At 47.9% G+C, this 16161-nt stretch overlaps 1 protein-coding gene across 4 annotated transcripts in view; it reads right to left on the bottom strand.

Annotated features, from left to right (window-relative positions):
- Nucleotides 1–16161, bottom strand: part of LOC102929320 (toll-like receptor 8) — a 49513-nt gene that overhangs the window by 17889 nt on the left and 15463 nt on the right. The window contains exon 1 of one of the 4 annotated variants that reach the window (XM_043537821.1): nt 2969–3237. The exons of the other annotated variants lie outside the window; for them this stretch is intronic. Within the exon in view, the coding sequence (XP_043393756.1) occupies nt 2969–3038 (70 nt within the window). The 5' untranslated portion in view covers nt 3039–3237. Of the gene's footprint in view, nt 1–2968; nt 3238–16161 lie in introns of those variants that run through there. 4 annotated transcript variants of the gene reach the window in all.

Here is a 16161-nt window from a genome sequence, read left to right as displayed (position 1 = left end):
GGATAGCTACCCACAGTGCAACGCTCCGGAAGTCGATGGTTGCCTCAGTACTGTGGACACACTCTGCCGACTACATGCACTTAGAGCATTTGTGTGGAGACACACACAATCGACTGTATAAAAGCGCTTTCTACAAAACCGACTTCTATAAATTCTACCTAATTTCGTAGTATAGACATACCCTTAGTTTCCTAAGTCACTTTTGAAAAAGGACTTTGCTTATTAAGTCCCTTCGGTGCTTTTGAAAATGTTACCCTTGTTGAATCACACTTTTCTTGCAGCTCAGTGTTTGCATTAAGGAATTTGTGTCATTCTAGTAGGTTTGTTTACTAAAATCACGAAATTTCCACATAGAAGAAAATGAATATATTTCTTTGTAAAGGTTAAAACAAGAATGGTGTGATATGTATTGGTTATCTGCTGCCAGCTGTGGTCCCTGCAACACATAAGAAATATTATTTCCACACTATTTGGTCTTTGGGGTACTGAAAGCAACAACAAAAGTGTCTGTATATGTTGATCTGAAATTAACAACAATGCACCTGATTGTCCCCTCATATTTCCTGTGTGGAGGGTAACCTCTACAGGGGCAGATCATAGAATATCAGGGTTGGAAAGGACCTCAGGAGGTCATCTAGTCCAATCCTCTGCTCAAAGCAGGACCAATCCCCAATTTTTGGCCCGGATCCGCAAATGGCCCCTCAAGGATTGAACTCACAACCCTGGGTTTAGCAGGCCAATGCTCAAATCACTGAGCTATCCCTCCCTGGTCAGGTACTTCTGTGGCCTGGGCCATCACTGCCCCCATTAGCCTCCTGCAGTGTTCCATGGCTGGGGATGGAACTAGAGCAGGAGTGGGCAAACTTTTTGGCCCGAAGGCCACATCTGAATATGGAAATTGTGTGGCAGGCCATGAATGCTCGTGAAATTGGGGCTTGGGGTGCAGGATGGGGCTCCATGCTGGGGTAGGGGGTTGAAGCATGAGGGGGTAAGGGCTCTGGGTGGAGGGGGGTGGGCTCTGGGGTGGGGCTGGGGATGAGGGGTTGAGGGTGCAGGAGGTTGCTCCAGGCTGGGATGGAGGGGTTCTGTGGGAGGGAGATCAGGGCTGGAACAGGGGGTTGGGGCGCGGGAGGGGGTCAGGGGTGCAGGCTCCACACGGTGCTTACCTCAAGCATCTCCCAAAAGAAGCAGAATGTCCCCCCTCCAGTTCCTATGCGGCAGCGCAGCCAGGAAGCCCCTGCAGCTCCCATTGGCCGCGGTTCCTGGCCCATGAAAGCTGCAGGGGCAGCACTTGGGGTGGGGGCAGTGTGCGAAGCCCACTAGCTGCCTCTACATATAAAGCCAGAGGGAGGACATGCCGCAGCTTCCAGGAGCCGAGCAGGGCAAGCCCCAGTTCTCTCTCCCCGGCGGGAGCTCAAGGGCCGGGTTAAAATGTCTGGAGGGCAGGATGAGGCCCCCAGGCCATAGTTTGCCCACCCCTGGATTAGAGGGAAGTACAGTGTCTTACCACCACCATGACATACACACCAGTCCCAAGGCAAAGCAATGGGAAAAAATTAATGCAGCCTGCATCATTAACTTTTGTGCAGGCTTTTTTCCATGCTCGAACATCTCCTTTAAAGCAGAAGTTGAGGCTTTACTCAGTGTCTTTGACATATTTATTTATTTGTAGCAACTACAGTGTGTCAGTTGCCTTACAGACTGACACATTTCCTCCCCACCCCCGGTCCCTCTAAAGAGCATGCAATCTTACAGTAAACATAACCCATGCCTCTCCTCTTACTCCTTTGCTTGGATGGTATTACCTAACAAGACATTTTACAAGCCATGTCTGGCGAAATAGGGGGATGAGCTGATGAGGATTACAAAAATAAGGTTGCAAGGTTACTTACTTGTTATGCATGTCTTATTCCACAATATTTACAAAAATTGAGGGTGTGTGGTCCCAGCCCGCTAAAATTCCCTTCCAGGGTCCAATGCTCCTGCCTCAGCCACCCTCCTAACATCTTCTATCCTTATTCCACATGGCAACTGTACACATGCCATTTTGTGACCATTCCTCCTCTCCCACAACTAGAAAGCTGGCAGTCAGTCATCCAGGAGAGGAGCTTTGCCTGTTTCCTTTTCTGTCTGAGGGAGAAGGGCCCCTGTCAAGAGGTCTGCTGCAGGTGTTCAGGAATGTCATGGGCCAGTGACTGACAGGCCCTAGCTAGGACACATTCCCCACACCTATGGGCTAGGGATAGTTTGGGCCAAACTGCCTCTGCCTGCTCTTGCAGGAGCTCTAACTGCTGATTCAATACCAAGGATGGTTAGCTCTGCCCCTGGAAGTTCTTCAGTCAGCCTGCATGACTGGCATAGGAGACTACTGGAAACCTTGTGTGATTGGGGGGGGGTGCTTCCGCCTACTGGTGTCTGGCTCGGAGGTCCTGGAGGGGCCACCTAAGCCACTGTTTTCGCCTCTCCTCCTCCCCACCCTACCTAGAAGAATAGCTTTGGTTGCAGCTGGTCTAGTTTCTCAGTCCCAGTGGTGGCAGGCCCCAGCCCTGAGAGAAGCTATTCCTCCCCAGCATACCTGGCTTGAGGGGGTGGGTGCGTGGAATGACTGATTGCAAGTAGACTGTTGCCAGCACAAAGCTTAGGAAAGCTATAGAATTTGGCTCATCGTTATATATAGAGGCCTGTCTGCCTGGATGGCATTGCCATACTTATGGGTTTCCATGCCAGTTACAGGAGGGCATAGATAACAATCAAAAGCCTACATAACACTGTATATATCACTTCTGCACAGTGCCCCTGTCCGTGTTAGCGCAAATACTGGTGCCATCTACCCTGCTTGAGATTCTGAGCTTTGACTCCTCTCTTGGTAGTAGGCACCTATACTGTTAGCAAGACGAGAGGGGAGAGGAGGACTGTCCTTGCAACTTTTAGCCCCATGGTTGGAGTATTCACGTGGGATGTAGGAGACTCTCCTCTCTCTCCCAGTTCAAATACCAGCTTTGCTCAAGGGGAGAAAGGGTTTGAAGGCTCTGCCACATCTCACGTGAGTGCCCAAACCACTGGGGCTATGCCAGACGCTCATGGAGGGCTCTCTCAGCCTCTTCTGCTGAAGATGTTCCGCAGTGAGTGACTAATGAAAGCGTTATTGGTGCAAGGGGACTGAAGCCTGGCTCGCTCGCCTCCCAGATGAATGCTCTAACCATGGGCTACAGAGTCATTCTTCAACTTGTGCTCTCTTTCTTGTTCTTGCTCCGGCCCAGTGACTCTTTCATTATTTCATAGTGGAACAGCTTCAGTAGGCGAGAATGAGACTCCCTTGCACCAAAATATTCTATACCCCAGAGGTTAGGGCATGCCCTTGAGAAGTAACAGACCCTTGTTCAAATCCCATCTCACCAGGGGGAACTTTACTGCAAAAACTTAGATGTCAAGTGAGTTTAGGCACCTGCAGGATTAGGCAGCAGCTGAGCAGGAGTCTTGTGAATCCCGTGAGGCCTATTCTGGGATTTAGGTGCCTAAAGTGGCAGCTAATTCCTTTTTGTCACTCTACCCCCCCAAGCTTCTCTTAGCCAACAATGACATTATGGAGATAATTATAGTCACACATTTTATTATGAACTTTGCTTCCTCATATGCAGAGCATCCAAGAGCATTACTGCTAAAGGAATTATGGGCTTTCAAATACACATTTGGGCCTGAAACACTGGAAAGGAGTGATTTTGTGGCAGTCTCATGTGACAACCAGAAAACAAAATACTTAAAATTCATACACACTCTGCTTCAGGAACTTTTTTTTTCAGTCTCGTATGTTTAAATAACTGTTTCCATTGAGTCATTTCAGTGAAAAAGCAGCTTTCCAATTAGGAAAGCAAAAGTGAAAAAGAGTTTTAAGGAAAAAAGACCTATGCTTGATAGAGCGCTTACAAAAGATAATCACTCTCTTTAATGTGGAGTATAATATATGTAAGGAAAGAGCAGACCATGGATTATATTTTTTGCTATGTAAACAGCAGGTACTTTCAGATGCATTCTCACCACTGAGCTAGCTTAGTAGAAGCCTAGTAAAAAGAGAAGAAAGACTTGTGGCACCTTAGAGACTAACAAATTTATTTGAGCATAAGCTTTTGTGAGCTACAGCTCACTTCATCAGATGCATGCAGTGGAAAATACAGTGGGGAGATTTATATACACAGAGAACATGAAACAATGGTTGTTACCATACACACTGTAACGAGAGTGATCAGGTAAGGTGAGCTATTACCAGTAAGAGAGGGGGGAAAAAAAACCCTTAGTGTAACTGATATAATGTGTCAGGTGTGCAGCTATTACTGAGCTGAGAATGGTGGTGATAAAGGGGATGGAACAGTCAGGAAAAAATGTTTGAGACTGAAGTTAGACCCAGTGTCTTCAGTTTTGCAAATTCAGAACTTTGCAGACAGTATATGAATTGGTTGCAATTGTTTTTAAAAAATCCCAGCCATCTGCAATATAGAGATTTAAAAAAACCAAACCCTTCATTGTCTCAATTTTTTCTGAAACTGCACTAGCAAAAAAACATATTTTTGTTTGTTTCTGTCATCTCTTCAAAAGGCTAAATCTACCAGGTTTGCTTCCACTGAGATGTTTTGCTGCCTGCAACATACCTTAGTAAGAGAGAGAACGAAAGAACGAAAGAAAGAAAGAACCGGTGGAGAGAGAAAATCACTAATTTAGGATTAGCCGCTGCTCTGCCACCACTCCTTCATATCAGAAATTGTTATCTTGTGGGGTTAGGGAAACCCTACATTAAAACAAAAAATTCATTTTGGATTCTAAGGGTGTTTCTATTGATGAGCCCAGAAAAGACAAGAGAGGATTCAGACGTGCCTTCTTTAAGCCTCTCATATGGGTTCAATACTCTCCTGTCCCAAATTCAGAACCTCATGCCCCCAGCTCCCAAATTTGACACAAAAAAAAATCAGATAACTTCATAAATACACAACAATGTTTAGACATCAGTAAGTATGTACTAATGAGGTGGTAGCACAGGTTAGTGGCTAGATTACTAAACTAACAGCCAGAAGCCCTGGCTTCTGCTCTTAGGTCTGCCACTGGTTTGCTGCGTGATCGTGTGGGAATCACTTGACTGAGCTGTTTCAGAGTAGCAGCCGTGTTAGTCTGTATTCGCAAAAAGAAAAGGAGTACTTGTGGCACCTTAGAGACTAACCAATTTATTTGAGCATAAGCTTTCGTGAGCTATAGCTCACTTCACCGGATCGGTGCATCCGATGGAGTTAGCTGTAGCTCATGAAAGTTTATGCTCAAATAAATTTGTTCGTCTCTAAGGTGCCACAAGTACTCCTTTTCTTTTTGACTGAGCTGGATGTCAATTTCTCCATCTGTAAAAATGGGGATAATACAACTAGTAAAAGGAATTTGAGATCCCTGGATGAAAAGTGCTATATAAGTGCTATTATGACTTCTTATTATCATGAATCAATGGGCAAATTAGACTTGGGTCTCTGGTTTTTCAGATGAGTGCTCTACTACAGATCTTGTTTTGAGAGGCCTTTGCAAAGCAAGGTTCAACAAGCATTGAGGCAGGAAATGATGAGGACAAGGCAAGAAGTGCATTTTCTATTTTTGGTGTGCAATGTTGCTTAATAGCTGGTTCCGTTGGCAGCCCACACACAGCCAGCCTCCCGCCCTCCTTTTGTTTTTAGCTCTCAAATATTACTGTTATATTTCCTCATAGAACACCCTTTATGCAACATAATATGCCTGCTTTATATTTACAGTGGATCTATCGCCTGAGGGATTCCCACATGTTATTGCTGTAGAACAAAAAGCAAGATGATCTGGGGTTTCTAAGCATAGCACCAGCTGCACAACAAGATGTCTTATGTAGTCTACAACCTGCCCCTTAGTCCCACTCATGTTAGCATGGCACCAGCTAAGGCAGGATGGGTCCTGCAATTAATCAGCTGTAACCAAAGATGTATTTCCAATCAAGATGCTCATAGTATTAAGATGGTCACACTATAACTAAGGTACAGAAGGGCACAGCCCTACAGCACATGTGACTGCTAGTAAAATATTGATAATTCTGTCAAAGCCATCCCATTAGATGGCTAAGAAGTGTTGAGTGTAGTCAGTATTTGGCTGGGCTCTTTCCACAGAAATAACATATTTATGAAACATGTGGGGGCTTTGTTCACCAAAATGAACAAACAGGCTTCCAGATTTATGCCACTCTCTATGTGCTAAATTAGGACCAAGTTGTCATTACTCCCACATGGAGGCCCACTGACTTCAAAGGATCAAAGTCTAACTATCTAGGGACTAAAACAAGCTGTCATAAATATAAAGGGAAGGGTAAACCCCTGTAAAATCCCTCCTGGCCAGAGGAAATCTCCTCTCACCTGTAAAGGGTTAAGAAGCTAAAGGTAACCTCGCTGGCACCTGACCAAAATGACCAATGAGGAGACAAGATAATTTCAAAAGCTGGGAGGAGGGAGAGAAACAAAGGGTATGTGGGTCTGTCTATATTTTGTCTTTGCCGGGGATAGACCAGGAATGAAGCCTTAGAACTTTTAGTAAGTAATCTAGCTAGGTACGTGTTAGATTATGATTTCTTTAAATGGCTGAGAAAAGAATTGTGCTGAATAGAATAACTATTTCTGTCTGTGTATCTTTTTTGTAACTTAAGGTTTTGCCTAGAGGGGTTCTCTATGTTTTGAATCTAATTACCCTGTAAAGTATTTACCATCCTGATTTTACAGGGGGGATTTTTTTTATTTCTATTTACTTCTATTTCTATTAAAAGTCTCCTTGTAAGAAAACTGAATGCTTTTTCATTGTTCTCAGATCCAAGGGTTTGGGTCTGTGGTCACCTATGCAAATTGGTGAGGCTTTTTATCCAACATTTCCCTGGAAAGGGGGGGTGCAAGTGTTGGGAGGATTGTTCATTGTTCTTAAGATCCAAGGGTCTGGGTCTGTAGTCACCTAGGCAAATTGGTGAGGCTTTTTACCAAACCTTGTCCAGGAAGTGGGGTGCAAGGTTTTGGGAAGTATTTTGGGGGGAAAGACGTGTCCAAACAGCTCTTCCCCAGTAACCAGTATTTGTTTGGTGGTGGTAGCGGCCAATCCAAGGACACAGGTTGGAATATTTTGTACCTTGGGGAAGTTTTGACCTAAGCTGGTAAAGATAAGCTTAGGAGGTTTTTTTCATGCAGGTCCCCACATCTGTACCCTAGAGTTCAGAGTGGGGGAGGAACCTTGACATGGTGGCAGAGTGGTGGGATTAACCTGAAATCATTTTGAGATCCAGTTGAGATTTTGTTGAACTAGAAATACAGATTTTTAAAAAGGAAGTCCAGAAGCAGCTGAAACTGAAAGCAGCTTGTTTTTTTCTCTGCTTTGTGGCCAAGCAGAGACAAAAGGGGATTATCTTTGTGAATTGCAGGTTTTCTTTGCCTGGAGGCAGGGTACTTAACTCCTGCAGGGAAATTCACAGTCTTCCAACCCAGAGTTTTTTTTTCCCTAAAAGTAAATAGAAGGGGGGGTGTTCTACCCATTTGCCTGGAGACAAAAGTGGCAAGGGTTTTTTTTTTGGATTTTGATTTTTTACAAGGAGCACAAGTTTAAAAAGGAAACTTGGTTTTTCTTTGGGCTGGGTAAACAGGTTTCAAAGTAGCTGGAAGTTTTGCTTTGATTTGGGCCCAGAGCAGAGACAAGGGAATTGTCTTTTTTTTTTTTTGTAGGCTGACAATCGCTATCAGAGAATAGGTATTCTATTCCAGCACAGCAAAATTTTACAGCCAAGTTTTTTTTTTTTTTGTTTATTTCTAAACCTCGGGTGTAAAGTTAGTTAAAAACAGAGAGGTTAGAATGACAAAATCTGCGGCTCGACTACGGCTGGAATTAGCCAGATTTCAGGCTGAGGAAAGACAAAGGGAACATGAAAGACAGATAGAACTCATGCGGCTGAAGAAGGAGGAGAAGGAACAAGAAAGGGAGGCAGCGAAAGAGGCAGCGAAAGAGGCAGAACAACACCAAGCGGCTGCTCACAGGAGAGCTATGGAAGCAAGGGACAAAGAACTGGAGGAGAAGGAAAAAGAGAGGAAGTATGTGGAGGAGATAGAGAAGATAAAGGCTCAGGAGAATATCCCAACAAACCCTAGCTATCCTTCTCCAAGTACCACTTCCCATCCCAGAAAGTTCCCCACCTACAAAGCAGGCGATGATACTGAGGCCTTCCTAGAAAACTTCGAAAGGGCCTGCCTTGGGTACAACATCTCTACTGACCAATACATGGTAGAGCTGAGGCCGCAGCTCAGTGGACCCTTAGCTGAGGTGGCAGCTGAAATGCCTAAAGAACACATGAACAAGTATGCACTGTTTAAATCCAAGGCGAGAGTCAGAATGGGGATAACACCCGAGCAGTCTCGTCGGAGGTTCAGAGCCCTAAGGTGGAAACCAGATGTGTCATTTACCCGACATGCCTACCACATTGTGAAGCATTGGGAGGCCTGGATATCCGGAGCAAGTGTTAAATCTCCAGTAAATTTGCCCTTCCTAATGCAAATGGAACAATTCTTAGAGGGTGTTCCTGAGGAAATAGAAAGATACATCCTAGATGGGAAGCCCAAAACTGTAATCGAGGCAGGAGAGATTGGAGCCAGATGGGTGGAGGTGGCAGAGAAGAAGAAAACTGGTCGCAGTTGGAGCGGAGACCAGAAGGGACAATCCCAGACCACACCCTATTACCGGGGGCCGCCCAAAGCCCCACCTACCTCCCAAAGAACCCTCCAGACCCCTTATCGTCCCTCCACCCCGTTCTCCAGCAACCCTCCTCGCCCCAGTGACCAGTCAGCTGGACGATGTTTTAAATGTAACGAGCTGGGGCATGTAAAGGCCAACTGCCCCAAGAACCCCAACAGATTACAGTTCATTGCACCGGAATCGCACCAGAGGTCCACAGGCCCAGATACCTCCCAGATACCCTTGGAGCGGAGGGAAACTGTGAGTGTGGGCGGGAAGAAGGTCACCGCGTGGAGGGACACCGGAGCACAAGTGTCAGCTATCCATGCTTCCTTAGTGGACCCCAATTTAATCAACCCAGAGATCCAAGTGACGATTCAACCCTTCAAGTCCAACTCTTTCGATTTGCCTACAGCCAAGTTGCCTGTCCAGTACAAGGGCTGGTCCGGAACGTGGACTTTTGCAGTCTATGATGATTATCCCATCCCCATGCTGTTGGGGGAAGACTTGGCCAATCATGTGAAGCAGGCCAAGAGGGTGGGAACGGTCACCCGCAGCCAGGCTAACCAAGCCGTGAGGCCTAGCTCTGTTCCGGAAACTTCTATCAGGACCCGGTCAGAGGTGATGGATCCGGACCCCAGACCAATGTCTGCAACAGCAGTAGTGGATCCAGTCCCAGAGACCCAGACGGAACCAGTCCCAGAACCGGAACCAGCCGAACAACCAACACCAGACCCATTGCCAGCACTGAATCCAGTACTTGCAACCTCAACACCAGAGGGCCCCACCGACCCTGAACCGACAGCAGCCGATAACCCGACACAAGAGGCTCAGCCGGAGCCTGAATCCCAACATAGTTCACCAGCGGAGAGCGGTTCACAGTCAACAGAAACAGCCCCATCCCCTATATCGCTTCCAGAGGGACCAAGCCTAGGTCCACAATCCAATAAGGAACTGATGTCTCCAGCATCAAGGGAACAGTTCCAGACCGAACAGGAAGCAGATGAAAGCCTCCAGAGAGCTTGGACGGCGGCACGGAGCCACCCACCGCCTCTCAGCTCTTCTAATCGATCCAGGTTTGTTGTAGAAAGAGGACTTTTATACAAGGAAACTCTTTCTGGTGGACACCAGGAAGACTGGCATCCTCAGAGACAGTTGGTAGTTCCAACTAAATACCGGGCCAAGCTCTTGAGCTTAGCCCATGATCACCCTAGTGGCCATGCTGGGGTGAACAGGACCAAAGACCGTTTGGGGGGGTCATTCCACTGGGAGGGAATGGGCAAGGATGTTTCTACCTATGTCCAGTCTTGTGAGGTGTGCCAAAGAGTGGGAAAGCCCCAAGACCAGGTCAAAGCCCCTCTCCAGCCACTCCCCATCATTGAAGTTCCATTTCAGCGAGTAGCTGTGGATATTCTGGGTCCTTTTCCGAAAAAGACACCCAGAGGAAAGCAGTACATACTGACTTTCATGGATTTTGCCACCCGATGGCCGGAAGCAGTAGCTCTAAGCAACACCAGGGCTAAAAGTGTGTGCCAGGCACTAGCAGACATTTTTGCCAGGGTAGGTTGGCCCTCCGACATCCTCACAGATGCAGGGACTAATTTCCTGGCAGGAACTATGAAAAACCTTTGGGAAGCTCATGGGGTAAATCACTTGGTTGCCACTCCTTACCACCATCAAACAAATGGCATGGTGGAGAAGTTTAATGGAACTTTGGGGGCCATGATACGTAAATTCGTAAATGAGCACTCCAATGATTGGGACCTAGTGTTGCAGCAGTTGCTCTTTGCCTACAGAGCTGTACCACACCCCAGTTTAGGGTTTTCCCCATTTGAACTTGTATATGGCCGTGAGGTTAAGGGGCCATTGCAGTTGGTGAAGCAGCAATGGGAGGGATTTACACCTTCTCCAGGAACTAACATTCTGGACTTTGTAACCAACCTACAGAACACCCTCCGAACCTCTTTAGCCCTTGCTAAAGAAAACTTACAGGATACTCAAAAAGAACAAAAAGCCTGGTATGATAAACATGCCAGAGAGCGTTCCTTCAAAGTAGGGGACCAGGTCATGGTCTTAAAGGCGCTCCAGGCCCATAAAATGGAAGCATCGTGGGAAGGGCCATTCACGGTCCAGGAGCGCCTGGGAGCTGTTAATTATCTCATAGCATTCCCCACCTCCAACCGAAAGCCTAAGGTGTACCATATTAATTCTCTAAAGCCCTTTTATTCCAGAGAATTAAAGGTTTGTCAGTTTACAGCCCAGGGAGGAGACGACGCTGAGTGGCCTGAAGGTGTCTACTACGAAGGGAAATGTGCTGGTGGTGTGGAAGAGGTGAACCTCTCCATGACCCTTGGGCGTATGCAGCGACAGCAGATCCAGGAGCTGTGCACTAGCTACGCGCCAACGTTCTCAGCCACCCCAGGACTGACTGAACGGGCATACCACTCCATTGACACAGGTAATGCTCGCCCAATTAGAGTCCAACCTTACCGGGTGTCTCCTCAAGCTAAAACTGCTATAGAACGGGAGATCCGGGATATGTTACAGATGGGTGTAATCCGCCCCTCTGAAAGTGCATGGGCATCTCCAGTGGTTCTAGTTCCCAAACCAGATGGGGAAATACGTTTTTGCGTGGACTACCGTAAGCTAAATGCTGTAACTCGCCCAGACAACTATCCAATGCCACGCACAGATGAACTATTAGAGAAACTGGGACGGGCCCAGTTCATCTCTACCTTGGACTTAACCAAGGGGTACTGGCAGGTACCGCTAGATGAATCTGCCAAGGAAAGGTCAGCCTTCACCACACATCTCGGGCTGTATGAATTTAATGTACTCCCTTTCGGGCTGCGAAATGCACCCGCCACCTTCCAAAGACTTGTAGATGGTCTCCTAGCAGGATTAGGAGAATATGCAGTCGCCTACCTTGACGATGTGGCCATATTTTCGGATTCCTGGGCAGACCACCTGGAACATCTACAAAAAGTCCTTGAGCGCATAAGGGAGGCAGGACTAACTGTTAAGGCTAAGAAGTGTCAAATAGGCCTAAACAGAGTGACTTACCTTGGACACCAGGTGGGTCAAGGAACTATCAGCCCCCTACAGGCCAAAGTGGATGCTATCCAAAAGTGGCCTGTCCCAAAGTCAAAGAAACAGGTTCAATCCTTCTTAGGCTTGGCCAGTTATTACAGACGATTTGTACCGCACTACAGCCAAATCGCCGCCCCACTGACAGACCTAACCAAAAAGAAACAGCCAAATGCGGTTCAGTGGACCGAAAAGTGTCAGAAGGCCTTTAACAAGCTTAAAGCGACACTCATGTCTGACCCTGTACTAAGGGCCCCAGACTTTGACAAACCGTTCCTAGTAACCACAGATGCGTCCGAGCGTGGTGTGGGAGCAGTTTTAATGCAGAAAGGACCTGATCAAGAATTCCACCCTGTAGTGTTTCTCAGCAAAAAACTGTCTGAGAGGGAAAGCCACTGGTCAGTCACTGAAAAAGAATGTTACGCCATTGTCTACGCTCTGGAAAAGCTACGCCCATATGTTTGGGGACGGCGTTTCCACCTGCAAACCGACCATGCTGCACTGAAGTGGCTTCACACGGTCAAAGAAAATAGAAAAAAACTTCTTCGGTGGAGTTTAGCTCTCCAAGATTTTGATTTTGACATCCAACACATCTCAGGAGCTTCTAACAAAGTGGCTGATGCACTCTCCCGTGAAAGTTTCCCAGAATCAACTGGTTAAAATCGTCCTTGAGATGTAGAAAATATTGTTAGTCTTTATGTACTTGGTAGTATATTTAGAGATGCATGTGTCTTATTAACTCTGTTTTTCCTAGAGCTCCAGGAAGAAATCCCAGCCAGTGTTTCACCCTAGCTGAGATTTGGGGGGCGTGTCATAAATATAAAGGGAAGGGTAAACCCCTGTAAAATCCCTCCTGGCCAGAGGAAATCTCCTCTCACCTGTAAAGGGTTAAGAAGCTAAAGGTAACCTCGCTGGCACCTGACCAAAATGACCAATGAGGAGACAAGATAATTTCAAAAGCTGGGAGGAGGGAGAGAAACAAAGGGTATGTGGGTCTGTCTATATTTTGTCTTTGCCGGGGATAGACCAGGAATGAAGCCTTAGAACTTTTAGTAAGTAATCTAGCTAGGTACGTGTTAGATTATGATTTCTTTAAATGGCTGAGAAAAGAATTGTGCTGAATAGAATAACTATTTCTGTCTGTGTATCTTTTTTGTAACTTAAGGTTTTGCCTAGAGGGGTTCTCTATGTTTTGAATCTAATTACCCTGTAAAGTATTTACCATCCTGATTTTACAGGGGGGATTTTTTTTTATTTCTATTTACTTCTATTTCTATTAAAAGTCTCCTTGTAAGAAAACTGAATGCTTTTTCATTGTTCTCAGATCCAAGGGTTTGGGTCTGTGGTCACCTATGCAAATTGGTGAGGCTTTTTATCCAACATTTCCCTGGAAAGGGGGGGTGCAAGTGTTGGGAGGATTGTTCATTGTTCTTAAGATCCAAGGGTCTGGGTCTGTAGTCACCTAGGCAAATTGGTGAGGCTTTTTACCAAACCTTGTCCAGGAAGTGGGGTGCAAGGTTTTGGGAAGTATTTTGGGGGGAAAGACGTGTCCAAACAGCTCTTCCCCAGTAACCAGTATTTGTTTGGTGGTGGTAGCGGCCAATCCAAGGACACAGGTTGGAATATTTTGTACCTTGGGGAAGTTTTGACCTAAGCTGGTAAAGATAAGCTTAGGAGGTTTTTTTCATGCAGGTCCCCACATCTGTACCCTAGAGTTCAGAGTGGGGGAGGAACCTTGACACAAGCTTTGCAGTGTGACCTGAAAGTAAATAAAGTCAGACACTGGGAGCCAGATTCAGAAAGGGGCTGAGGCATTGTGTTGCAACACCTCGTTTTTAGGCTCATAGAAAATCACTGGGATCCACAAAGCCTGAGCTAGGCCCTAGCCCAGGGGTCGGCAGCCTTTCCAAAGTGGTGGGCCGAGTCTTCATTTTTTCACTCTCATTTAAGGTTTCACGTGCCAGTAATACATTTTTAGAAGGTCTCTCTCTATCAGTCTACAATATATAACTAAACTATTGTATGTAAAGTAAATAAGGTTTTTTAAATGTTTAAGACGCGTCATTTAAAATTAAACTAAAATGCAGAGCCCCCCCGGACCGGTGGCCAGGACCCGGGCCGTGTGAAAATCAGCTCACATGCCGCCTTTGGCACACATGCCATAGGTTGCCTGTCCCTGCCTGATGCAGTGAATGGAGAGAGACGGGCAGCTCAGAGGGGGCCCCACAAAAGTCAGTATGCAAGGCGACTCCTGGCCTAACGAGCCAAATGAAGATGTTGACAAGAGGGTGGGTCCTAACCCACACCCCCTCAGGGAATTCAGCGCTTCAGCTCACAACTGTGAACCCCTCTCCGAGAGGCAGGTGCCTAAACCGTTTTGTGCAAGAAATGCCAGAGGAGATGCCCAGTAATTAGAGCACTCATCCACCCTGCAAGAGACTGAGGTTCAATACCCCTGGCCCCCACAAATAGGGGTCACCCACAGGCCACAAGTGTGCCCATTCGACTGAGCGCTGGGATAGTTTGGTATGCAGCTCCTTCCACGCTATGCCACTCAGGCTAAGTACTGGAATAGTCACTGGAGCAGAGAGACAAAGAAAATGACTTGATCGCTTGGTGAGGATGGCACTGATAATGAGGAGATGAGGTACACTGCCCTTGCTCCAGTGAGTTAGTTATCTATAGTGCAAAGGCTTCAACACAAGAGACTGCGGGAATTTCCCACCAGAATACCCCATAGGTCAGTGGTTAGAGCACTCTCCTGAGATGGGGGAGACCTCTGTTCACCCCCTTGGGCAGAAGAAGGAAGTGAACCTGAGTTTCCTACAGTCTGGCTAAGTGCTCTAACCCTTGGCTGAAAGTTATAAGGTGGGTGTCAGAGTTTCAGTGTAACTGCACATGTATTCCCCCTCCACTTAAAGTTTCCTGTTCCCAGCCATTACCGCTCTGGCGGAGAGGTGGGGGCAGAGAGGGGTGGAGCTAGAGGTGACGCATGGGGGGGGCCGAAAGGGGTCATGTGCCGCCCCACCCCCCAGATTTTCTGCTTGGCTTCTACTGAGCATGCTCGCACAAACCGAGCATGTTCAGGAACACCTGCTGAAGCTGCTGCCCTCATTCTGCCCCCCAGTATCGGCAGGTATGGGTCAGCGTTGGGCAGAGCCACTTCGCTCTGCCTTCTATCCATGAGTTTTTAAGGCTGCACCACCCCCTGCCTTAGAGCATGTCTATACTCAGGGGTGAAAGTAAGTTAGAAGACTTACCGGTACGCCGGAGTCCTGAGCAGGGGCCGTGGCCTCAACTGGAAGAGGCAGGGCCTTAAATCCCCGGGGCCCTTTAAATCTTGATTTAAAGGGCCAGGGCTCCAGCTGCAGTAGTGGCGGCTGGGGGCCTGGGGCCCTTTAAATCACCCCCGAGCTACCAGCTGCAGAGGCAGCTGGGAGCCCCAGGGCTTGGGGGTGATTTAAAGGGCCCAGGGCTCCAGCTGCCACCACTGCAGCGGAGTCCCGGGCCCTTTAAATCACTGAGGAGCCCTGGGAGCTCCTGGCTGCCACCACTACCCTGGGGCTCTGGGCTCTGGCAGAGCTTTAAAGGGCCTGGGGCTCCGCTGTGGTAGCAGCTGCCGGAGCCCCAAGCCCTTTAAATCCCTGCCTGAGCCCTGCTGCCCGAGCCCTGGGGTAGCGGCAGCCGGGCTCCATCGGGGATTTAAATAGCCCTGGGGCTCCAGCCGCCGCTACCGCCCCGGCACTTTAAATGCCCGCTGGAGCCCCATCGCCGCTACCCCAGGGCTTCGGCAGCAGGACTCCGGTGAGGATTTAAAGGGCCGGGGCAGTAGCGGTGGCTGGTGCTCTGGGGCACTTTAAATCCCTGCCAGAGCCCCCCCACGCCTACCCCAGGGCTCGGGCAGCAGGGCTCAGGTGGGGATTTAAAGGGCCCTGGGGCAGTAGCAGCGGCTATAGCCCCTTCGCCGCTACCCCAGGGCTTTAAATTGTCCTCTCGGAAAGCTGGTCCTGGTATGGTGCACCGGCTCTTACCAGTATGCCGTACCGGGGTGTACCAGCTTCCTTTCATCTCTGTCTATACTACAGGCTTAAGTCCATCTGTGTTAGGTGGCTGATGACTAGATGATGAGCGCTGACAGGACCGCGGTAGCTGATGTCCACACTACCCTCCTTCTGTTGGTGGTGGGCTAGAAGTGCTTCCACTGACTGAAGAGGTGAAGTGTGGGGGACTGAGACCCAGGGCTCTCAGCCCCATGCAGCCCTCACAGGGAGCCCAGCTGCCCCCTGGGCTCTCAGGTCTTGCCAGCAGGGGCCAGCCCCTTGGGCTTCTCAC

Source organism: Chelonia mydas, chromosome 1, assembly GCF_015237465.2.
Source record: "Chelonia mydas isolate rCheMyd1 chromosome 1, rCheMyd1.pri.v2, whole genome shotgun sequence".
Lineage (NCBI taxonomy): Eukaryota > Metazoa > Chordata > Testudines > Cheloniidae > Chelonia > Chelonia mydas.
This window is presented reverse-complemented; position numbering and strand designations above follow the sequence as displayed.